Source organism: Melospiza georgiana, chromosome 6 (genome assembly GCF_028018845.1).
Source record: "Melospiza georgiana isolate bMelGeo1 chromosome 6, bMelGeo1.pri, whole genome shotgun sequence".
In the NCBI taxonomy this organism is placed as follows: Eukaryota; Metazoa; Chordata; class Aves; order Passeriformes; family Passerellidae; genus Melospiza; species Melospiza georgiana.
Window position 1 is genome coordinate 26478748 of NC_080435.1, and position 26084 is coordinate 26504831.

General features: G+C 41.9%; 1 protein-coding gene across 2 annotated transcripts in view; it reads right to left on the reverse strand.

Moving 5' to 3' along the window:
* MICAL2 (microtubule associated monooxygenase, calponin and LIM domain containing 2) overlaps positions 1-26084 on the reverse strand; it is a 51901-nt gene that overhangs the window by 15505 nt on the left and 10312 nt on the right. For both annotated transcript variants that reach the window (XM_058025966.1, XM_058025965.1), the window contains exons 2-16: positions 18687-18894; positions 17940-18056; positions 16886-16987; positions 14896-15051; positions 13593-13693; positions 11184-11441; positions 10277-10392; positions 9196-9322; positions 8917-9007; positions 8677-8824; positions 6644-6843; positions 5649-5761; positions 2524-2595; positions 1799-1948; positions 586-690 (exon numbers count right to left, since the gene is read on the reverse strand). In XM_058025966.1, the coding sequence (XP_057881949.1) occupies positions 586-690; positions 1799-1948; positions 2524-2595; positions 5649-5761; positions 6644-6843; positions 8677-8824; positions 8917-9007; positions 9196-9322; positions 10277-10392; positions 11184-11441; positions 13593-13693; positions 14896-15051; positions 16886-16987; positions 17940-18056; positions 18687-18894 (2064 nt within the window). The remainder of the gene's footprint in view (positions 1-585; positions 691-1798; positions 1949-2523; positions 2596-5648; positions 5762-6643; positions 6844-8676; positions 8825-8916; positions 9008-9195; positions 9323-10276; positions 10393-11183; positions 11442-13592; positions 13694-14895; positions 15052-16885; positions 16988-17939; positions 18057-18686; positions 18895-26084) is intronic.

Here is a 26084-nt window from a genome sequence, read left to right on the forward strand (position 1 = left end):
GAGATGAGATTGCTTTCAGTCAAAGTACTAAGAGAAAAATTTAGACTACATTTTTCCCCATATATGTGATGCTGCAAAAGAGCTTTCAGCAGAAATTCTTATCACAAGTTCTACTTATAGAAATAAAATACCTGGGCACCAATATCAACTTTTCCATGCTGAAGCCTTTATCTTAGATATTTTTGCCAGGTTTCTCTCTTAGCCATATCATTACAATAACCCAAAGCATTGGGTATATGCACAAATTTTCAGGTACTACTGTAGTTTTCTCATATGTTAAAAGCAGCTGTGTAATTACATTCATACAATTTGGAGTCTAGATATGGTAACACAGAAATCAACACTTGTGTTTTCAGGGTATTTCCACACTTTCAGAGAGTTTTCTCATCTGGCAAAGTAGATGTAAAATAGCCTTTAATTTCTACTGGCATTTTTACAATTCTCAGCTAAATGTGTCTGTGAACTCCGCAGTTTCCATCCAAATATTGCTTTGTATCTTATGTAGCTCTGCAACAGCAGTGAGTTCCCAGCAGTGAGAGAAATGCTGTGCTTGCCAGGTGTTTGTTACCCACAGGAGCTTCCTACCTGCCTTTTTGGTTGAGGTGGAAGAAGGCTTGGATCCATAGGTTTAGCAAAGCGAGGATTAACAGGAGGGTCAGAGGAGAGCAGGGCTGGTCTATCTGTTAGCTCCTTGTAAAGCATTTTTAAAATTGCAAAGACAGAATGAAGGAGAAGAAAAGGAAGACAGTAAATAGGATTCAAAGAATTTCTGAGACAGAAAGAAAGAAAAGCTTATTTTAAAGATGCATTACTGTGAAGCTTAACAACACATTTTGCATATTTTTGCCACCTACCCATTTTATTAGCAACTTCTACCATCAAAGATATACTTCAAGATGAGCACATTCAGTACTTTTTAACAGAGTTTATGATCAAAATAACTCCCTTCAGCATGGCCAAGGAAATCTCTGGCCACTTACCACACACTGAAAGCTCAGGGCATTGACAAGTAGCCAGACAGTGTGCAAACAACTTTGGTTCAAGGATAGACAAAGTCACTGGACATCTATAAAGCCTACAGTACTGGAGGACCTCAATATTTCAATAAACAAGCAGATACAAGGATGAAGAATTAAGAAAGTCACCATCTTTGTCAAAACATCCACACTTTGCTCATCCTTCCTTCAGGTCTTTCAGATGACAGATCTAAACTCTGCTAATTCCAGCTGTTTCTGGCTGAAGTGTGATTTTGAGCTTCTCCCCTCTACCTTGGCAGCATGGGATTGTTTTTAAAATACCTCTAGTCACACTAACAACAAACCATGAAAACACTGTACAACGTACAAATATATTCCACTCTGCCTAGTTTTGGAATGAAAATGGCAGCCAGACGTATCTTGCAAGAGATTAGGTTTCCTTTTAACACGTCCTAGGTTTCCCATAAAGACAGACTCCACAGGATATGCAGTGTCCTTTATTTGAAAAACACAGGCCACAACAGGCCTTCTGCAATACTGTATGCAGCCACCTTAGACTTCCAAATAACACAAATTCCACAGGCTGGCTTCCATGAGATTCCTAGACACTATAACACAGCAATATGTTATTGTTAGATGCATTAGTCAATCTATATGACTTGTATTGAGAGAAATACTTTTAATTTGCATAAAGTATTAAAACAGACAATCCACTCCAAACACCTAAGAGACTCCTGTCTTCCTGGGAAATCTGCATTACCTCCACAAGGAGGGACTACAGCTCAATTTCAGAGATGCTTTCGTGTTCATCTCTGACCTACCTGTCTCCTCAGAACTGTATTTGAAGCATTCTCTTCAAACTTTGCCAGCAGCTGAGTTGCCATAGATTTGACTTTGTTCTGGTTCACTCCTTCTCTGCATTCGCTCTGTTCTTTCCCACTGTTTGTCCCCTGGCTTGGAAAGCCTGAAGTCTGCAAGGAAACAACAAACAGTGTTTTTCTTATGTTTCCTACAACACTCATGAAGGGAGAGGAGGAAAGAGGTAACATCCTTTTCAGCAAAGGGTGAAAGGAAATACAGTCTGCAGTATACTAAAATGACATGTTTAGCATGCAAAAGTCACCCAAAAAATATTTTCTTGGGTCCCAGAGTACAGTAAAAGGGAACATTAATCGGTGCTGCTAATCATAAAGCAGAGTCACAAAGGTGACTAATCAGAGAAGGGCTGGAAACCAAGCTGCAATGTAAACTCTTCAAATAAAAAATTGTCTAAATAGACAATTAGGAAAAGGAAAAACAAACCAATACCTTAAATGTTCCTGTGTCAGAACAAAAACTAGTGCAATTTAGTTAATGCTCTACTCCCTCCCAAATGATTAAAATTCATTTAGCTCTTCTTTAGTGCACACCACAGTAAATTCAAGATTTCAAGGGAGAGGATTCTTCTGTGCCATGCTCCAAAGGCCAAACCTCGTCCCCCCAGCTCCCACTGCTTCCCCAGCTCTGGTGCCCATGTGGACACGGGTGGGCACCACTGAACACCAACCTGCTCAAAGACACCAAAGAGGCCCTTCCGACGCCTCTTGTTCGTCTCATTCTCTTCTGTTTTCCCTTCAGCCTGAAAGGGCAAAGCCAAAAGAAGTTCCATGGGTTACTGCAGCAATTCCCAAGTTTACCCCAGCAGCTCCTCCCAGCCCAGGAGAAGCTCCATCCCCAGGCAGGTGAGTCTGGGCTGTGCTCAGCCAGGCACACACAGTGAGCAGTGCCAGCATCAGGGGGTCTCGCTGTCCCCCTGTCAGACCCCCCAGCTCACAGGACTGCTCCCCATGCAGGCGTCGGGGCAGTAAAAGCCATCACACAGTTCCTGACTGGGAGCTCTCACTGCACTCCAGTGCATGAGAACACATGCTTGTACACTGTGCTGAACAGGCCCCACAACTTGGTGCTTATCTTTCCCTCTTTCAGTGCTGAGGAGTTTAGAATTCATAAAGTATTAACACATCCTTGAAGAAGATGGTTTTACAGCATGAGTAATTCTCTGAATTTTCAGCTAGACTGCACTGTTTTCCAGAGAAGTAACAAAATCCAGAAACCCCTCAGTCTTTCACTGTAACCCCCAAATCTCTCTTGAACCATCTGTCTGCATGCAGATCATGAATTCATAGCACAGTCATACTTTAATTTTTGGCTGCATTAAAGGTCTGTCTCCCTCATAAGGTTCACCTCCCTGACTATGGCTGAACATTACAGCACTTAAGCAAACAAATTGCTTATTTAATGCTCGAGCCATGAACATATTTCACTATTTTACTCAACTAGAGATTACACAAATCAGTAATACTTCATACTCAGTCTGCACAAATTTGAAAAGTAGTCAATGCTGGCAAATTTTTATCACTTCTTATAACATTCAGTCGTGGTGATTTGATACGGTGATAATTTATGAACAATAAACTATACTCCACTTATTGGCATTTGCCCACGTTGTAACTTAGTGTCGTGTCTGCTCAGCCAACTTAAAAAACAAATAAAAAGAGTAAAAGGAATTCCTTAAAAAGAAATAAAGAAAGAGCAAAGAATGCAGGCTTCCTTTTTACATATAGACTGTAATAAATCATTATGCAATGAAGACAAGTAATCCCAAACAACCTGTGGGCAAACACCAAAGGATTCAGATGACAATATTTCAATTACTTTGCTTTACTACGTTGTCTTTCAAGCAGCAGCTCAGTAAAACCCAGCTTTGCACTACCTACAGTCATCAGTCAACCCAGAAAGGGTGAACACAAAGCAGCACAATGTATTCTGCATAATAGCCTGGGCCACATAAAAGCAGATTTTGCTTGAGTGAGTGGAGCAAAGCAAGATGCTGCCTTTCAGAGATGGGGCAGAAAGGACTCTCATTAACACGCTGACTAAGAAGTGAAAGACAAAGCAATTTAATTGCCGAGCAGGACTCCAAAAGGGCTGCGCCCTGCATTGTGTAAACACCTCCATTCATTTATTAGTCTGGAGCACAGGAAATCTCAGTTCCTCTCCAGCCGGGCTGACACTCCGAGGAGAATGGAAAACATGACCCAGCCCAGCACAGGCTGCCAGAACAGCCACAGCCAGCCCAGCTCCAGGCCCCGCTTCCTGGTCTCTCACAGCCCAGATAAGGATCCCTCCTCCAGCCCAATCCAAGGACAAACTGCAAGCCATGGAAGTTCAGAGAGCAACACTCTCTGCTCTGCTAAAGCCTGGACAGAACATTTGATATATATACACCTTGATAATGCTCAGCACCACTTTCTGCAGGGGAAAGAACCCTAAAACAAACCACAGCCAGACCCTGAACTCAAGCAATTGCTTTCCAAGGAGCTTAATTTCTCAGCTAGTTTCAGCTGGTTATGGCACTCTCAAGTCTGTCCTAATCCAAGAACCCTAAGCCATCTTGCTTGGTTTCACAGCCCATCCGTGACAGAGCTGCAAAACCTCGCACACAATGCCTTGTTTCCCAAGCTGATTTGGGAAATAACACTTCCACTTCTCATTTCCAATGGGCTCCCCTGGTGTGAAACCAGAGGGGCCCTTCAAGCAAATCACCTCGTGCTTTCATGTACTGCCAAGAACTCCAGCTCCTGCTATGACAGAAGGCTTATTTCATGACAAGAGGTTAATCAGAGGCTCTATGGCTCAGTAATGGAAAGCTCTCCCCACTGCTAAAAGTCTGTTTACTTCTGCAAACAACTCGTTGAAAAACAACACTGTTGTCATGATAAAGGTTTTCCTTCTAAAGAAGTCACCCACAAGAAAATGCAAAGTTTATTCTGCCTGTTTGGTTTCTCACTGCTTGGCTATCTGGGAACCATGTCACTTAGTTTTGTGTATACGTGGGTGGCAGGAAAAATTATTTCCTAACAAGGATATTTTAAGTTACTGGACAATTGATCATCCATAGGTTTTGAAAAAGAGTTTGCAGGATGGAAAATATTCAAGACAAAAGCCAGTGTAGGAAGTATCTGGAAATTCTGGAGTAATTCTTCAGGTGAAAAAAATAGAAATCACATTTCTACAAGACAAGAGAGCAACAAATTTAAAAAGCAGTATATTAAAATACTGAGAAATGCAGTAGATGTGTACATGTGTTAACTCAGGCCTCAGCAAAGCTTCAAGGCTCTGTAGTCCTTAATCACAGCATACATGGGCATGGGGTTTTTTTTATAATACAGGGATATAACAGGGGCTGTCAGTAAGTTTTCATTAATAAGTAACCAAGAGAGAAAAGTACACGGGCATGACTAAGAGATTGTTATCCCAAAGTTGCTGATCAACCTGCCCACTGTTTGTCACCATTGCAGGTTTCCTCTGTAGGAGCTGGAAAGCTTCTCTTCAGAACCCTGACAGCATCCAAAAACTGTGCAAATCACTGCTTTTTTCAACAAGCAGCACTCCCTCCCAGTCAATAAACAGTCTAGCATAGCACTGATTATTTGAACTGGTATAAAATGAAATGGCTGTATATTTAACTCCAGGAATACAGAGCTACAGGACCCTTTCTTACAGGTAGAAATAGCTCAGAAAATTTTAGCAGTGTATATATAAACCCCTTATTTCTGAGTCTGAAAGCTTATTTTCATCTTTTCAGGAAAAAAAAAATATTCACAGGGCAAGTCTTGCTTCACAACTCACCTTTGGTACTCGTTTTCTTGGTAAAGTTAAATTGATATAATTATTAAAGATGAAATTTGATGATTTTAGTGAATCAGGATCATTATTTTCTCCATTTTGCTTCTCAGCAGCATCTGTTGAAAAAACAACTGCTTAGGATATTTACTTAGATTTGTTTTTAAATTATTCTAAGCCAAAGTTTTCCAGTTGAGTGCTGGTAGCAATTATATACAAGAAACACAGACAAATAAAAGTAAATACATACAATGTACGGTGGCTTTTTAAAAAAAGGAAGAGAGAAAGACAAGCATCAGTGTGCTACCAGGGAATCACACCAACAACTTGATACATGCCCTCCATGATGTCAAGCAGCAGTTATCCAGCTGCTCCTACTCCCTGAAACCACCAAGGACCCACAAAACCTTGGTCTCCAATCAAATTCTCCCCCATTTCCTGTGTTAAGCCCGAGGTAACTCTCGCAGGCCTGAAGGGCTCTGCTGGTGATTTGTGGGAGCAAACAAACTCCACAGCTTTTGTGGAAGCTGTAAAGCCGGTATGTTTATTACAGTGCTGGATGTGGGGATCATCACCCTAACATGACATGCGTGCCTCTGGGAGCTCCAGATCCTTTTTTATCTCCCTCTCAAACACATATGCATGCAATGTCACACTAAGTTCATTTTACTGATTTCATGTGATATTTGCCACTAATTCTTCTTTATCAGAAAGAACTCCTGGCTCATTTTGACCCTGCTCTGTCTGTCTGCCCCCTCCTTATCTCTGTCCTTCAGCTGAAGCTGTTTCTCTGAGCATAGGTTTTTGTGAGAACAGGCAGTCAGACTAAACAGCCATGTTTGCAAACTACAGATTCAAAGATACACATTTCGCCTAAATCAAAATAGTTTGATTTAGGCGAAATAGGATTTCTATTCTGGAAAATTCCTACTGTGCCTCAGCGGGAAAAGCCTGTCGGCTGGAGAGCAGTGCCCATCAGCCGCTCGGGGCGCGGCGCTCACCGACTGCGCGCAGCGGCGTGCCGCGGAACAGCTCGTAGAACTTGGACAGGTAGAGCACCATGCTGAGCTTGTCGGGCTCCCCGGCCGAGCCCAGCTCCTGGCCCGTGGTCACCGGGGGGATGCCGAACTCCCGCTCGGCCACGTCGAAGGCCAGCTGGTTGTTCCTCACCGCGTCCTCTTCGTTCAGCGCCTCGAAGTCACTGCGGGGACAGACAGACAGCGGCATCGCTCGTTCCCGCTCCACTCAGGGACGCACCGCGCTCCCGTGGCACAGCAGCACCAGCATCTCACTGGGCCAAAGCTACAAGAGCCTCACACAAATCCCCTCATTGCAAATACTGACTTTGCCAGAAATGGAATTTAAAAGCTTTTTCACTGAACTGGTCCTTGATGTGGCCCCACAAAAAAAAATATCTTTTATTTATTGGAGAGACGCAGTTCTTCCTCAGAAGTGCTAATAAACCTTTTCCTTCTCCAAATACAGCTGAACTACTACAGACTTCATCCATTAGCAAGAGATTACTTAGGTTCAATTAGTTTTATAAATCATCAAAGCCAGGAGGAAGACATTTAGGACAGCATTCTATGGAAGTAGCATATTATGTGTGTGCACACACATGCACAGACACTACCTTTCCTTTTTTAACGTGTTACGCACACGGTTTGAGCAGGGACCTCCTGCCCAGGTCATAACTTAATTTAGCAGTGCACTAAATAAGTGCATCACACATCTGGAACTCTGTTATTCACTCTCTAATCCATTTTCTATGAGATCTATTCTAAGACTCTGATCTTTTGAACAGCTTCCAAAATTCATGATTAAAATAAACATGTAAATAAATTACAAAGCTCCAGGCAGGGAAGTTTCTTTCTCCTCACAGTGGAATGCGAGTTTTTGAATTCCCAAAGAATTTCTCCTCTTCTCTCACCCACCCACTGCCCATTTCTGGAGCTAGGAGCTGTCACTGGCAGCCACCTCTCCTGCCTGCCTAGCTTTCATCCAGCCAAGTCCTTCAGCAGGCTCACTGAATGCAAGAAGCCAACAAGATCCAAACACAACATTAATTGAACAGCAGGAGGTCTGTTAGCTCAAGATAAATTTATCGACCTTGTAGAGAGCACTGTAGAGAACATGTTTTCCACAGTCAGCAAAGATTACTTTGCTTTCTGTATCCACTCTCCCAAAAACATCCAGAATTCTAATTCTTTTAAACCAACACAAGGCCAAAAAAAAATTCCTGTTCTTAAAATCTCAGCTCTTCCTCTGGCAAAACTGTACAAACAAGCACTCTAGGTACCACTCCTATTCTTTTCCAATTTATCACACCTCATAAAAAAGTTCAATCATTCCTTTCATTTACCCACAATAAAGGGAGGATAACAGTAATTCATGTGTGACTCCTAAGGCTCTGCAGGAAGACAAGAGAATGCATCCACTGCATTTTGGAGACTGGTGAGAAGAGAGAGTCACCCTGCCGACTGCACCCAGCAGTGCCAGCAATTGCTATTTCCTGACACCTGTTACACACTGACCTTCCTGTATCTAACTATGGGACATTACAAAATATTCAGATGCATGGAGTTGGGGCATGCAGCACTAGGACCCCAGAAACTGTGCCAGAAGGGGAATGCTGGCTTACACACAAGCTCTAGGGCAGTTAATTTTCAAGGCCCAGCCCTTGCTTTGCCCAAGTGAGAGGACTCTGTGCTCTCCTGGACAGACTTGTGCAAAATCTCCATCTCCACAGTCCAACATTTCCCTCTTTGACTGTCACAAACACGATAAATCATAGGGTTCAAAACCCTCCTAGCTCTTTGAAAGCACATCTGTTTCATTCTAAACAGCATGCAAGGACATCTAGAAGAAACACAGCAAACCCAACCCCATCCTTCCCCCCTCCACACCTGGCCAGGGCGTGCAGTTCCTTGCAGAAAGCAGCCACACAAGGGGACTGCAGAGCGCCAGGGCTGCCCTGGTCTTACCCTGCCCTTTGCAAATGCCTCAGCCAAGGAGTTCCCCTGCTGTCACTTACATGAGGTCAGGCCTGAAGCGATGGATGATGGCACACAGGGCAAGGCCACTTTTCCAGGAGCTGGTCAGGTCAGTGACGTTGACGTTTCGGTATCCCTCCGTCTGCTTCTGGCACCACGTCAGAAGCTTGTTAGGTCGAATATCTGACTCTGCAGAAAGGGGAAAGCAAACCTTTCAGTCAGCTTCTCATGCTCAGAAGGCCACAAATGTTAAGCCACAGCAAACAGGAGATGCCACTTACCCTGTCTTGTGAGGTTCACTGATCTTCTAATGGAGCTCACTCTCTCAAGAGGACACTGCTGTAGCTCATTGGTAACATATAATTGTCTCACCTACAAGGAAAAGCAATCACCAGCCTAACATCAGACAAAAAACCAGTTCTGTTTCCAGGTTAACTTTATCAGCAGCTGGTTCTAAATTAAGGAGTCTCCTGAAGATTTTGTTTACACACCCCTTGCAGCCCTATTTACTCTTGATAAAATAAGAACTGATTTCACAAACAAGTCTTTTAAGTACTGACCTGGTGAGGTCGAACACAGCTCGAGTTCAAGTTTGGGTATCTTGTTCCTGGGTCAATGGTGTACTGGTCAAAGTTCTTATTAATGTTTTCAGGGGTCGTCTGAGGCAAGAGTCGATAAATGCTCTCTCTTGGAGAGGAAAAAGATGCAAGATTTATGTAGTAAAATAAATATTTATTTATAAAAGATCGGGGGTTTTTTTCAGCTGCCTAAACTTCATTTTGTTTCTGCCAGGACAAGTGTTAGGGACCAAATGCATAATGTATCCATCCCATTCCTTATCCCCACTCAGCAGAAGAATGCCAGACAGAAAAAGGACAAGACGGACACTTAGAGATTATGCCCACATTTTCCTGAGGCAGGAAGTGAGCAAGAAAAAGGAGGGAAAAAAAAAAAAGAGGTTACATCATCTAGTCATCTGGTTTTGCTTTAACATCTACTCAAGAAGTAACTTTTTTACCACATAATAGCACTAAATCCTGTCATCCTGCAATTCCTACAACCACCACAGCTTTTTTTACTATGCTGTTCAATTTTCCATTTGGGATTAGGCCGTGTTTGAGTCATCCCACAGGCTTCTACCTTAAAAATTCCCAAAGTGCAGTAGTTAGTAAAGCTCCTGCTTGCATTCCCACAACCATGACTCTTCCCCAAAACAGCCTGGGCAGCTGTAGGAGAGCAGGGTGGCTGCCAGCAGGACCTAAGTCAGCAAATTCAACCATCAGACCATGATGACGCCAAGACTGCTGCTGTACTTAACAACAGATTTTGTTGCTCCAGTCAAAAAAAGTTTCTGGTGCAGCATTATAATAATTCTCCACATATTTATCAGCCTAAAGAGAGCACCACTATGCCAAAATGCAGTTAAAATCACAGAGACCAACTCTGAAAGCTGTTACTATTGAAGAATTTAATACAAGGTCTCTTTGGTCTATTTCTTTAAGGACCACACTTTAGTGCCATAAATCAGTGATTTAAACCCTAACACTATTTCTCCTGATAGCACTCTGACATCCCCTGCCTTGCAGGCCTGCAGTGGCTCTTTAAAAGGCTGGGAATGCCGGGGAGCAGAGCAGCACTCACCGTTCAGCCAGGATCTCCAGCGGGGGCTTCCCCTGCGCCCAGCCCCGCACCATCCACGCCGTGTCAAAGGCAGCCAGGAAGCCTCGTGCACAGCCAGTGCCCATTGGCCAGAAGGGCTGCAAGGAGCAGTGACACTTTAGTTCTCTGCACTTCCTAAGTTCTTACCACAACAGTAACTTTCAGTGTCAATTTGGAGTCCAGGGTTACATACTGTCTAGGAAAAACAGCCCAGAAAGAGTCAAAATGCAACACAGGTTTTAAATGTGCCTCTCCTTTAAGTCTTAGGCAGGGGAAGAAGATTACTTTTTTCACTTTTTCCTTTTTTTAAACGTCTACATATAGAAACAAATTTCTTAGCCCTAAAAGGTATAGGCTGAGAATAAAAAGAAGACTCAAGAATGATTTAAGGAAAAAAAGATGCCCTTTTCACCTCCTAAATTTGCTTTGGACTGCTCTTTTCAAATGCCTCAGGCTGTCAGCATGAATTTAAAAAAAAAAGTTGCAGCATACACTTTTCACTTCAGAAAGAAAAACAAGGGAACATACTAAGACAAAGTGACTGCAATAATAATTTGGATCAAGTTTTTGTCTATGATGGAATTCAGTAAAATTATGCCATGCACCCAAGCTGAGGACACGGAGCTCACAGTTTTCAGACAGAAACACAACTTGCATAAAGCAAAATGGGATCTCAGCCACAGGCTGCCAGCCAAGCATTAGCTATGACAAACTATGGCATAATAAAGGAGAAAAGAAAAAAGGGGGAAAATCTATTCCAAAGAAGGCACCACTGTTTCAAGACATGTAAAAGAGGGCATTTTATACAGGAGGCTAGATTGAATGGTTGGATTAAGGAAGTAAAGTAAAAAACCTGAAAATACTACTTGGAAGGCATTCCAAGATATACCTCAAGCAAACTATCTCCAACAAGAGCCACCAGGAGCTGATGTCTGTGCCTCTCTCTCACCAGTGCAGCGTTTTCAGATGCATACATGGAGGTAAAATCAAACATTGCTACATCTGGTTGGCCATAATGATTAATTGCAAAATCCAAGGAAGGCAGCTGGTAGTTGGTTGCAAAGTCAGCAGCTTCTCTGGCGTAGGACAGCAAATTGCTCTGGTTCACATTTTCCCCACAGAGCAGCAGCTCAGTGTCAACAGAGTCCTGCAAGGAGAGAAGGATGAGGGATGAGAGACTCCAATGTCCTCTCTGAACTGGAACACTGCAGTCTGACAGCAGGACTGGGAGCCACACATCTCACAGCAACAAGAAACAAGTGACACTTGTCATCTCCAAAAAGCCAATGCACAAGCACAGGTACTGCCCCAAACAGAAACTTTCCTTGCCCACACTGAACGAGCAGCTTTGTTTGCAATGGAAAATTACAGCTCCTCCTGGTTCCTTGGTGATGTGATCTTTTCAGAACATTACTTCCCTCACATCAAAAGACGTCATCTACATCACTGCAATGCTTTTCTGCACACATACACCCCCCATCTAAAACCACAGGAGAGCAGAAGCACTGATGCTGTGACATGGAGGCTCAGCCTCAAGGCTTGACTCGACATCTCAGTAACAACTTCACACTCAAACCTGGACTGTAGCAGCTTTTCCGTTCATTTTTGGGCCAGGTTTTTCCTTGGGGAGAGAGGTAAAGGACCCTGCCTTTATAGGTCATCCTACTTAAAGGCAGTGATTATTAATGAGGCAGGTTCTATTTCCAGCCTAATCATGGATGAGACCCCTAATCACAGATGATACCACAGAACTGCTATTAGCCCAGTTGCACCAGACACTCTGGGGTGGTTGATTTTTTTTCCATTCAGAGCCGAGTAGGTCATGAAAACAGCTCTGATGAGCCACAGCTGCTGCTCCTCTGCTCCAAACTCCCCACAGATCCCCTGGGACTGCCCTCACCTACAAACACGAGCCCCACAATCTCAGGGCCTACACATATCAGCAGTGATGAATCATCTCGAAAACATCATCTTAAACAGACACGTATTTATGGAAACAGACACAAAATCACAGAAAGTAAAGAGGATTTCAGAAAAATTGCTTGAAATGAAAAATACACAATTGATATTAGTCCCTCCATTTCCAAGCTGTTATAACTTCAAGCGGGGTTCAAGTAATCTAGTGAGCCTGGAAGAAACTGAACTCAATGTCATAGGTCATCTTTTACAGAACCACAGGTATGTGAAAAATGCCATGGGGCTTTTATTTATTTACTTTATTTTATTTCTTTTATTTTGTGTTACTTGGTGCATTTACTCTACAGTTGAAGTTACATACACTCAGTAGAAAAGAAAAAAAAGAATAAAGAGGGAAAAAAATTGCCTATGTTTGAACAAAGCTTGAGGCCAATGAACTCCAGGAGGTAGAAGATGGTGGGTTTGACTTACCAAAGCCCATTAACAGTTTAAGTTAGAATGCAAAAAAACTTGATATAATATTTCCTGAACACCATCCCTTGCAAGCTCTAGTGGCACTGCATTTAGACCAAGGGGTTTGACCCTTCCTCTCTCCTGCCCTGGTTGGTCATGGACAGCAACTCTGCCCTGGGAGCCCCTGGCCTCCAAAAGGGCAGGGAATCATGGCCCTGAGCTGAGTGGTCCTATCAGAAAGCCAAAAGCCCTCTTAACAGCTCCCCACAAGTACTTCCTTCAGGAAATTACACTTGGCTGTTTTGGCACTGCTTTGCTTTCCAAGAAAAATTGAACTCTTTTGGGTTTCCAGAAAGGGAAATTTAAGTGGTGCCATAACACTTCCTAGAAACAAAAGAAAATAAGCCCTGTATTTCACAGAAGAAGAAAAAAAAGAAAGAAAAAAATACCTCAAAATCACACATACCCCTGAAAGGTCAGGCCATCATGTTTATAGCCTTCTTCTATTATGTTTCACCCACTTTAAAGAATTTGCAATTTAACCTAGGGTAGGTTTTTACACTTCCTTACTAGCCTGATAAAACTGAATATAGCTGTGCTAAGTTCACCCTTAAATAACTGAGGTTTTATTTTCTGCTGTGACGATCCCACCACGAATTTCCAAGGTGAGTCAAGATCCCATTTCAGCCAGTTTCAAAACTGATTAATTTAGGAAGTATTGTTTTCAGTTCTCTATTGAAACTTTGAGCTGACTGAAGGGGAAAAGCAAATCCTAAAAATGTCAGAGTAAGATCCAAGTGGCCTGAGCTTGAATGAAGTGATTAAGTCTATAAACACCCTGTCTAACATCCAGCAACATTTATGCAGATGTTCACACTTACTCTGTGCCAAGTAAATAAAACAAGGTTTAGCCAGCATTTTTACATACGTTAATAATCACTCCTTTGTCCAGAAGACTCTGCTTTTTTGCTGTCATCACAAAATAATGCGTGCTGTCTTTATAGTAAACAATATTCTCCAGGTCAATCCCTGAAAAGAGAGACAGACACATTTGTCACTGAACGCAGAGCTCTGCCCGTGTCATTCACCAACAGCACAGGACTGATCCCAGCAGGTGCCTTTCCTTCTTGGGCTGCATCCCCTCTCCCAGCTGGGATGAAGGATTAGAGGGCAGAATGCTGTGAAACAAAACAAGAGAGGACAGTGGTCCCAGCCTATCACTGTGGGACAAAAAGTAACACAATGCAGACATGCAGCTGTTCCAAGGCCAAAAGAGAATTTTTAATTTCTGACTCCAACATTTATAGATTTCCAAAAGTGACAGTGGATTGGAGGGGGACAGTGCCACCTCTCCAATGACACTGGACAAACCAACAGTCCATCAAATTTCTCCTCCTCCATAAAAGAATGCAAAACAATGAGTTATTTACATAAAGTGTGTGAGAAAGTTTGTTACAAGAATCAGAAGGCTTAGAAAAACTTAAAAAATCAGGGTGGCATCACCCAATCGCAGTTTTTTCTCAGCACAGTTTAAAGTTACTCAGCATTCTTTCAGGGAACATCTAGTTAACTACAGCATTAACAGCTCCTGAGGTAGAACTGGGTGCCAAGGGAGCAAAGTGTTTTTCAGGTTGCCAGGGCTCTGGCACTAGGTCTAACCAGGGGGTTTGGTTTCAATTACAATAGTAATTTTTTTAAAAAAACAGTGAATGCAACTATTCTGAACCCCCTTTCCATTAAATGTGTTTCACAGTTTATATTTTTAGTATTTATGGCAGATTCTAGGTCTTCTCAGTTTATCAGCTCCACACATCAAAAAGCAAGAATGAACTCCTCCCAGAAGGGCAGAGATTTTTTCAAAGGGTTTAAGCTGTTCAGCATGTGAACGAATAGAAACAAAACAAATCATGTCTTAAGGGAAAATCTCTGGGCCCTGAAAATGCTCTTCCAAATTTGTTCAACATAGCAGAAATTTTTGCAGTTGAGAAAAATTTAAACACTAAAACAAGCCATGATGTGGCAACACCCAAGCTAAAAAAAAAAATCCCACTGTACCATAAATGGACACCTCCATCTGCAAGCTTCTGACATCAACAATATTTTATCACTTGGAAATATTTTACACAGATTATTCAAAACTGATGATACCAGTAACAAGAGGGTGGCCTGGCACATAGAGTTCCCCTGCTGCATCTTGTATTTGGTAGTGGAAAAAATGAGGATGCACTCACCCGTTTCCTCTTTCAGGTCCTGGAAGAACTTCTGATTGAAGATGAAAGCAACCCCACTGATTTCTTCTACCTTGGCTTCTGCAGTTGTATTTCTGTTTATGAAATTGGCAGTGATTGCTATAGCCAGCTTTCCACGAAATTCCTTCCTCCTGAAGCCTGCGGAGCAGACAGGAATTAAAACCACTGCAAACCTCAGACTGGACTTTCAGGGAGGGTCAGCTCAAGGCAGCTCAATGTCTTTCCTACACTTCATCAAACAACATGCCGTCAGTAGATTCCACCATGCCTCCAAAATTCCTTTGAATGTAAAGAGTCTTTTCTCCCCATTTTCAGCTGCAAAGCTAGATCAGCACTGCATTCAAGATAAAGTCTCATTGAAAAATGGTTGGATGGGGAACTAAGGGAAGAATTTCAGGAAAAACTATGACTAAAGAAAAACGTGAATTTTTTTTTTTTTACATGTCTGGGAATATAACAGGTCAATTTCAGTGGAGGGAGACATTTTTAACATGCTAAATGGCAAGTTAGGTATTTCTTATATAGGCAATAAACAGCTCTTGAAAAAATATGTAAGAGATCAGCAGTTAAAAAGCAGCAGAGAATGATGTGAAAAATAGAAACCTCTGTAGCAGAGCTGAGGAGCACACACTACCAGCTAATGAGGTTTTCCACAGGTATTTAGAATTGAAAAATATTTAGTGGGTTAACTGTTTATTACCAAGGTGAGACCAACTGAGAAGCTCCTTGCTCCATCTTTGCTTTAACTTTTCACTGAAAAAAGCCCTCTGAGCCACAATCCTGCAATCACACATTGAAGTTTTTCCATCTGTATGTTCCCCTCATCTGTTACTAAATTATGAAGTAGAATAGAGGATCCTTAGTGTGTTTTTGGCTCACTGGAGATGGCATCATATGAACGCTATTTTATAGCAAGAAATAAATTGGTTATGGATTTTAGTCTCTGTGCTTCTTGATATGCTCTCGTTATTTCATTGGGATAGATTTGATAAGACAACACCAGCTTCTGTACATATGTTCAGTGCACCTATCACTCCCCTAGATCCTGGTATGATGATAAACATTAACCTCTTGATAGAGTCTGCAGGTGAGGTAAGAATAATTAGGTTTTGATGGTGCCTGACTATTTAAACAGTGTTTTATGGGGGACAGCCAGATAATAGTGTAGGGAAATTTCCAGTACAGCATTATAAGGAATTAACTGGGAGCACATTGTAGTTGGCAGATAAAAGAATAAGCAGACAAACTATGAAGCCAATTAAAAAAAAGGAAAAAGTGTACTTAGAGAATGGAAACTGGCTTGGATATAATTAGAGTTAAAAGGGAAATGCATAATTAAGTAAAAGGTTTGTTCCTGTGATGCAGGAGCAGCTTAGCCAGTGTCTCTCTAAGAAACACAGCTCAGGTGCTCTGAATTCTCAGCAGTGACTCAAGTTCAGGAAACATTTACACCCTCCACTCCCACAAACCTTAGAGCTATTTATTACCTTTTACCATTGTTTCTAAAGGAGCTGCTTCTGAAGTTCAGTCTCATTTACAAAGAAGTAAAGCCTCTGTTGCCTTCATTAAATACCTGACAGTCACCTTTTAGTCACGAGTTCAAGCACATAGGGCAAATTCACAGCACAACAGCAAAGGCTATGCCATTCCTGACCTATATCTTGTCAGCTTCCTTCAAGTTAAATCATCATATAATTACTTAACCTTGAAGCAAGCCCAATGGCACCACAATGCATTCTGTATGCACTGCAAACACACAGAGCTCAGAAGCAGTAATGACATTAAATGTCTTTTACTTTGAGCTATAACTTAACAACAAAACCAAAAGGTACCACATAAAATAACAGCTTTCACACAGATTTCCATGGATTGAAAGGTAACCTGCTGCTTTGTTTCTTTCTTTGCTCTGACTTTCAGATCTTTCAAGGTACCCTAAAGACAGTAATAAGGCTAAAAACACACATTCACTCACCTTCCAACGTGTTCCTGCGGCCGTCTGCACCAATGATAACATCAAATTCATACTCTGACAAAGGGTGATCCATGGGGAGAAATTCAGCTCTCCAACCCATCTCTGAAAACACAAATAATATTTATTAATTCTTCAGTATTACAACAGAGAAGAGATTTCAGAGTCTGAGGAAAGGGCACTGAGATACAGGGGTGCATTCCTCATTCTCTGGATCACCTAATGCAGCAGCTTCCTCTCAGAGCCACACCACAAGAAGATGCTCAAGCACTTGATTCTCACAGAAACAACCCCTCAGCCACCTTACCAGGGCAGTACATACATGTGCTTACTGCAAGAAAGAACTGGCTACAAAAGAGGAAAAATAGCATTCCATCATCAGTGCTTTTGTCTTCTAAATAGAAATTAAATGGAAGCTTATTCACAAAGCTAAATTTATTCTTTTTATAAAGCTGATTATGTGAAAGTGTTTGTACTGTCCGTGTTTTAAAATTATATATACTTTATTTAAACTAATCTACTTGTTCTGCTGTCACTATGTGACCCTTTGAAGAGATACCACAGAGTTTAAATTAAAATTTTAAAATATTTTAGTGATACTACAACTAAAAAACTAATATTAAAAAAAATAGAGAATTAGAATATTTTTCTATTGTTTAAAAATCTTGCATAAGAATGCTGATAAGCCTCTGTGTGCCAGTGGGAGTTATATCAAATGTGAATGCAAAAACAAGGCCCTGGGCACTTCATCCATCCTCAATATTTATATTATCAAGAAGATCCTGAGAAGCCACACCAGACTCCCTACAAAGCCTCAAACACATGCCAGAAGGTATAGTGCAAGACCTGAGCTTCTCAGCCTGGGTTGTGTTTTAAGATTTATCAGTGCTCTGTCACACCGATACTCATCACACTGCACAGAACAAGGATGGCTGAGGAAGAAGGGCAAAAAAGTCTTTATTTCTGTAAACAGTGTTGGACTGCCTTATGCAACTTCACGTAACACCTGGCACAAAAAGAAATTGCTGTGAGCAGAATGTATTATGATAAATAATACTTTGGTTTTCTTGATCTTCAGGAGGCTCCAGGACTTTCACGAATTCCAGGTTCACGTGAATTTCCACTCCAAGGATAAGTGCTACTTTGAAGAGGATGAGTTGAAGCTGTCGAATACCTGTGGAGAGCAAGTGACAAAGATGTATTTGATAAGTAAGCAACCCCAGCTGCCACCAGCCTGCTAGAGAACTGAAATTCATTGTTAACACAAGTGTGTAGCATTTCTATTTCCCATACTGTAATGAATGCAAACATAGCAACTACCACAGGATGTTGTTCTCTTCCACCTCCCTTTCCTCTTGCAGCACAATCTTGTTGGCAAAACTCATTTCAGCTGAGTTTCTTAGAATGCTTTTGTAGAGGTTTGCCTCTTGATGATATTTAAAATGTGCTAACCAGCACATTTTAGAATACAAAATTTTACAGCATATTTCCCTGTAAAATAGTCCGCTCTGTTATTTGTGTCTACCTTCAACATACTGGAATAAATATCAATATTCTTCACACCTCATAATCAAAACCTTTTGTTTAACCATACCAGACTAACAAGAAAATCTGCTCCATAAGACTGTGTCTTGCTCTATTTCCACCTTGCTTAAACAAGACCATTTTTTTTCCTCTCTGTGCACACGTGCACTGGCACATGGCTAAAGTAGATGAACTTTCCACCAAACCACGAACATCTCCACCAATCTTCTGATCCTGGCAAGCTCTTATCTCAACAGTGCCCATGCCCTCAGATACTTACTGATGTGATCAATAGATCCTGCGCAGAACTTGCCATAAAATTTCTTTGCTCCCAGTCCCCGAAGGTCGTGGATGGTGAAGGGCCAGAGGTGCAGCACGTTGTTCCTGGAGAAAGTGTCCCGCTTCTCCACCACGACAACCTTGGCTCCCAGGAAGGCAAGCTCTATGGCAGTCCGCAGGCCACAGGGGCCACCTCCAATAATTAAACACTGGCAGAGAAAAGGAGGGGTGGGACACAGGGTTTTGGATTACTTCCACACAGTTTCCATCTTACTCTGGTTGGTATGACTTGAAATACAACTGGACTTGCACTACTGAGAGCACAAACAAGTAATTTACTTAATTAATTTTTCTTGCATGTGGTATTCAGCCCATGTAAAAAGAGGATAAACTGTGCTTAATGCCTACACAAAAGCATCTGATGAAGAGAAGTAAGAGAAAAAACAACAAAAAGCCGAACATTTTTGAGCATCTGCTTGCACATTTCTAACCCTCATTTAGCGTTTCTCAAGTGCTTGCAGCTGTTTCTCAACAGCATTACAGTTGTGTAAAAGGGAGGGGAAAGGAAATAAGTGGTCTTAGTGTAGGCTTTTTTTATTTTAAAGAGGAAATGGGTGTACATTTACTAGATTTGTTGAACAAACCCACGATAAGCCAGTAGCCTTACACTATTAGCTACTCTCTTTCAAGTGAGGGTGGATGCAACAGCCTGGTTCACCCACTGATGTAAGGAGGACAGCAGACTTGCCCTCCTCTGCCAGGGCCAGGGAACTCATCCTGTCCTATTCCATTTCACCCACTGCTAAACATCCTCACTTTCAGGAAAATCACACTTCAGAAGCTTAAATCTATGTTGGAAGAATATCTTCCAAAACAATTACAGAGGATTCCTGCCCAAATTTTAGTTGACAGCTGTAATTTTTCACAGACCAACAAGGAAAGGATTTCCAGAAAGCAAACTAATTAAACCCCAAGCTATCTAGTGCTTACATTCCCTTGACTGATTACTAAAACCTGATTAGAAGCAGTCTTATAGCTGGACAATGCTGTTGTTCCCTATCTCCTACGAACCCCTTCCACTCCTCCAAACGCCCCCAGATTTCACAAAATCCCTGCTGTGAGTTCCAGCTGTGCCATGGGTGGAGCAGGGACAGCTAAGGTGGGTCTGGGAGGATGGGAGAGCTGCAGCACAGCCAAGCTGGGCCGTGCTGCCCATCCCAGACCTTTGTGTCAGAGGCCAGACACGCTGCTGGGTGTCCCACACACAGAGCCAGGCACTGACTGCAGTTTCAAAGCAAGCACGGGCTCTATCTGCAGCCTCGCTGAATTCCAGTCTGGTTCCCATTACATTGCAATTGCAGAAAGTAGAGTCATTTGTTTATTTTGGTTTGGTCATCATTTGTTTTCAGATCCAACAACTTGAGCAAAAAGTATCTGGTGCTGACTTCTGTCCAACCCAAATCATAGAAGTGCAAAAATGTCTTTTTTCAATTTAATAAATAATTCTAATAAATTCCCATTGAAAGAAAAACTCCTGTGAGGTGCTTTGGCTTTGCTTTAGGCAAGTGTTTTGTTAACCAGAGATATTAAAGTTAGGCTGTTGCCTTAGCCACTTGGCTTTGTTCCTTGTAAAAGAACATATTTAATTCACAATTTCTGAAGAACACTCCTCGCTGCATGATGAATACTAAAAAAAAAAAAAAAAAAAAAATCAACAGATGTAACAATATAAAGGAAGAATAATAGAGGGCACATGAAGCCTAGCTGAAGAGGACCTTTTTGCACATGCTCCTTGTGATTAGCATGGGAACTCTGAGGTCTGACAAGTGAGTGACTCAATTGAGCCTTCACAGCTTCCAGTCATGTTGAGCAGGCAGTCAGAACCCTTTCACAAAGCAAGCCCATACATGGTCTGATAAGGTGAGGCTGGTTTTTTTTCGCTTACAAGCTGTATTATACATAAATAAATGCAACTTTAAAGAAAATAAAAAATAAAAAGAAACAGCAGTCTTTGGAGATTTAGTCATAGCAGACCCTGCCAAGTAACAAAACCCGCACAGAAAACCCTTCGTTCCTCCTGGTGCTTTGCAACACACTATGTTAGCATTTTAAGGAGGATTCTGCCCTTTTCCCTCCTCCTATCACATTGACAAAGTATCTTCATAATTGCATAGAGACACCATGAAAAATGGTTGTATGTTTGCCACCACCCGTGGTTACCTCCAGAAACACATTTATCTACATCTCAGAGCTATTTGTTCTAAGATTTATTGAGGATGCTTCCTGCTGGTGTAGAATTTACTCTTGGCACTTCTTCATCTAATTTTGAAACTTCTGGGGTCAAAACCAGTACAAAATCCTTGCAAAAGTAATTCTTATTACATTTGTGTTCCTAACTTTATTAAGCAAGGGAAGGGCCCATGCCACTCCCCTGTGGTCTGCCTGCCAACAGACTCCCAGAAGAAACCTTCTGCAGCCAGACTAGCAGGAATTTTGAATGGCATCCTATTTTCCCCTCCTGTTATCCCAGCCTCCTGGCTCATCAGGGCCTGCTTTTGGAACTAATTTCTTGCAATTTAACACAAATCATGACAGCTGGCATCACACAGGGAGTCTCAAACAATCAATCCTGAATGAACAAATGCCAAGGGCTTCTTGACATCCCCATCACCATTCACACATCAACTGCCTTTTAACAGTGCCAGATCATCTCCCACAAAGCTAAAGGACAACTTGACTTTTCAAAGCATCTCTCACAAATTATCCCAAGTAACAGTTGCTGAAAAGAACAGACAAAGAGCTTTTGCACATTTCTTGCTCAAGCTGGAAACGAAGGGAGAAAGTCTTGTTTAGTTTTATGGAAGAATAAGATCATGACCAGACTTCTATAACCTGCCTGAAGAATCAGTATCATGTTGGATGTTACATCTTGTTTTACCACTGAGATAATAATACTGAGAGGAGACATTTTTCTTGGTGAAAACCTCCTAGTGCAAATGGCTGATCTTCTGCCTGCAGATGTGCATGAATATTTTCTGTCAAAAGAGAAGCTTCATTGAATTTAACATATTTCCCAAGAACAGCACCTATGTTAAGGCAAAATTACAGAAAGAATATGGGTTACAAAATTCCCATTGAATGAAACTAATGTAGGTTTCCAGGCCAGTAATAATTGCCTAGTGACTAACTTGAGACTATTTCAGTTTAAATTCATACTTAATAAGTAAAGGATGGACATTTTTGCACTTCACAATAAAACACTAATAAGCCTATGCATATTTTATAAAAGTTGTTTATTCAAGTTGCTGAGTAAATAGTCTGTTTCTATGATACTGTTAAAAAGTATTGTACTCTTCCCTAAAAGATGATTGTTTCTGTATAAATCTTGTCCCACACTACAACCAAGCACAGTACACAATGCATTATTTATTTTCAGACAGAAATAGAATAGAACTTCACTGATTTTTTCCTTGTGCAATTTAAATGTATCAGAAATTTTCACTTATATTAACTAATATAAACACACATAGCATTTGGTAAGTCTCATAAGCTTGATTGCACTCAAGGGTCAGGCTGACTGTAAGAGATGCTACTTTCTCTCTCTATGTTTAGGAAGAGCAGTGCCTTGAAAATCTCCAGGAAATATTCCCAGTGCTGAGCTAAATGGCAGCACAAGTCACCTCTCCAATAGCAGAATGGCTTCTGTGCCAGGCACAGGATTTTGATATGACCTCCTGTAGATAATGTACTCAAAATAGGAGGGAAGGGAGAGGGCCTCTTGCAATCCCTCCTTTCCCCTGCTATTAAATCAGCAGCCGCCTGTGAATCCAGGCACCTGCATTCCCTTGTGGAAAAACCATATGCAGTTAAACAGCTGAACATCACCACTATGTTTAACAAAAAACACCCAAACAAACAAACCAAAAAAACTCCAAACCAACAAACAAAAAATCCCCACAACACCAACAAAAAATCCAAAAAAAACCCTACCTCAAAATAACACTCCACAACAACCCAGTCACAAAAATCTCATCCACTATAACTGAAAGGCTGAATCTATTCACTGACCTTGAAAAATTAAAAAAAACATTCACTCTCAGCATTTAGATGCTCCAGGAATCTAGCAGGTGGTAGTAGCATGGGGGTGGGAGATACAACAAACAGCATCTCTTGGCGCAGCTAAGAGCAGACAAATCCTGTTGTGGCCCAGTGCGTTATCCCATTGCTGTCATCCCACTCTAAACCCCTCACTCCTCTCCTGCCCAAGGTACCCAAATATTAAATTCATCTTGGAAAATAAGGGGGTGTTAAATGATGATCCACTCCCTGTATGTCCTTGGGATGAAGACAGAAGCTTCAATAACTCCAGGAATCCAAGATTTCCTCATTTCTGCCTTTCAGCTGTTTTGGAGGTGATAAAAAGGGGATTATTTTTAGCCTTCAGCTCACCAACAGTTGGACAGACACAGGCACACCCTTCATTGTCTTATGGCATGCCAAGCCAGAAGCATCACTGCTACTCTTCAGTGGAAATGGTGAAAAACCAGCAAAACCCATCTGCCCAGGTTACTGAACTGCCTTTAGCCAAACCACCAAATGGAAATTGAACTACAGGCATGGATCATGATCCCAGAAAGGAGCAGAAAGGGGGGGCTTTCCCACAAGCCTCAAAGCCCCCTGATCCTCACAACCACAGGTGCCCTCAGCAGCTGTGGGCCTCCCCACCCAGTGACAGGAGGCTCTGTGCAGGACACAGAAGGACAGTGCTTTGCTTTTCCATGGCAAACATTCATTTCCATAGTCAGCAGGTCGGGGACCATGAGAGAAGACAACTTTCACACCGGCCCAGGCCTTTGTGCAACACCCAGAGTGACAGGGGTGCACCAAGGACTAATTTGGCTGATTCCAGAGGGTCACATCCTGCATGGATTTGGACAAGTGCTTATTGGTGATGGGGCTTAATGTGCTGCAACATGAGACAGGCACGAAACAACACATTTTCTATGCCTGTTCCCCTGGAAAGGCTCCAGACAAAAGCAGCTGCACAAGCAGCTAAGGCAAAGGCCACCAGGAGCTTCCTCCACCACGATGCTTTCCAGGCCATCCCCTTTACTAGATATGAAAATTCTCCTGGCAAAAATAGGACTGCTCAGCAGGACATTCCTGACTTACTGACTTATAGTTCATCTCCCACTTGCAGCCCCAGATTTTAGCACATAAATCCACTGACAGCCACCAGATTCAACACTGCAGCCCAATGCACCCTGAACCCACTGAATAATCAATTTAAAGTTTGAAACATCATCATGGAAGACACTGAAAAATGAAAATCTATATGCCACTTCAGACAACATTAAAAGTGTCACAGGCTGAAGCTTTATTGTTAATAAAAATCAATTCTTCCATCTTCTCCCCCAGGAAAGGGGGAGAGAAGGCCTAGGAGTAATTAAACTTGACTACAAAGATTACATAATCTTTAAAAGGGTTTTTTCCTCTGTTGTACTGTTTTATGAGCTCTTTATAGAATTAGCAAGGTTAAAAAAAATGTCATTTGACAAAAATAATATTCACTTAGATGTATTTTAATAAGAAATCCTAACTCTCCAAAGGGTTACATGGACAATTCTTAAATACTCTACAGATAGGTCTAAAAATCTACCTTAAAATAATATTAAGATAATACTATTAGCTGGATTTTGCTGAACAGGCATTTTTGGAGAGTGAACACCACATAAATACCACTGCTGGGGAAGTTCAGAGGTACCTGGGAACAGCAAGGCTCACACACCCCTAATTGCAACAAAACCTTGCGTCAATGCACGAATTCAATGCCTCACTACAATTCCACCTCTGCTTTAAATCCCTCCAGTATTTTACCCTTTGTAATCCTAGCTGAGCACCTCAGAAATGTGCAGTTTTGTCCTCTCCCAGATCAGTGATTGGCAGAAATGGAGCCACAGCTTTATTTTTTTCCCCCCTCTAAGACTGTACCATGGATCTGAGGCCACCCAACCCAGGGTGACTTTGGCCACAACTCTTTCCCAGCAGCTGGACACAGCACAATCCAGGGATCAGAGGATCTATCTTTACTGCCCTCCTCTTTTATTGAGTCAAAATGCCAGAAGTGAAACATTAGCACATTTATTGCATTCATCTGGCTCATCTTTACCGGGATTTTTTTCTCTTTTTTGGAAGATAAGCTTCTGCACGGAAAAAAGTACGTGCCTTCATTTTTCCTGGATGTATTTGGACACACTTGTCCATCCATCCTCTCTGTCACATGGATAGATGTACTAATATTAGACCTGTGTATTAAAAAAAAAGCCCTTTCCATAGTTTGAAATTAAAACAATGGTATGAACGACGTCTGTAATCATATTCTGCTATGCCACGCATTAAAGAGGGGCAGTGTGCACTCAGGGTGTTAGAAAGTCAAGACTGCCTTCCATGATGCATCAGAGCTGTCAGGACTTTGGGGCTTTTCTGAAGAACTCAGGTGGCATTTGTTGTATTTAAATCTGGTGACTCGATCTCAGATCTTTTAGAAGAATATGCAAAAATGCTTCTTGAAAAAATTGCAACTGACAGTCATAATACAGCAAGAATGCCTGGAAACTTCCCGTTGCCCTGCACCAGTTACAGTTATCCAAAAAACCTAGACATTACTAACAAAAAAACGTTACACTCATTTCAGTAAACATATCCACCAGAAACCTGGCAAGTGCTTTAATCCAAAAATCTCCTCAAAAAAAGCACAAAATAAGCCCTCCAACATCCTTTGGAATTAAGTGTGTTTGCTGTTCTCTTACCTGCCTTTCATTGTAATCAAAACACAGGGAAGAAAAAAAGAACAAGTCCACACCCAAAATCCAGAAGAGATTGCTTTCTTTTCTTTTTTTGGCCAGCTTCTTAAACAATCAAAACGAAAACAAGATAAACCTTGCAGAAAGAATGTTGCCTGACTATCCCAGCCATGAACATGGCTGGCAGCATGTAAGTACCTGGCCTGTCACACTGAGATAGTGCTCTGAGGCTACACTAAAAACTTGGCAAAAACAAAACCACAAGACAAAGAATTCATCCAGAAACAAAAACTGATGGAGAGAGATAAAGGCAACAAGCGCCTCACCTCTGAGCATAGCAGAGACCAAGCCATCAGTCTGGGGAGCTTTGTGAGCAGTGACAGAGAGAAAATGGTTAATCCCCTCCCTGGTTTCCAGGGGCAGGGGCTGTGCTGGGCAGCCAGCAGAGGAGGAAAGGATTTCTCATGCTCTATGGCATCTAAAGCATGCCGGCAGGTTGGTCAACAAGCACGGCTTGATTTCAGCAAGAGCTTGGTAACATGCTTTAAAAATACACCCCTGCCGCTCCAGTCTGGCCCATCGACAGAGAAACCTGG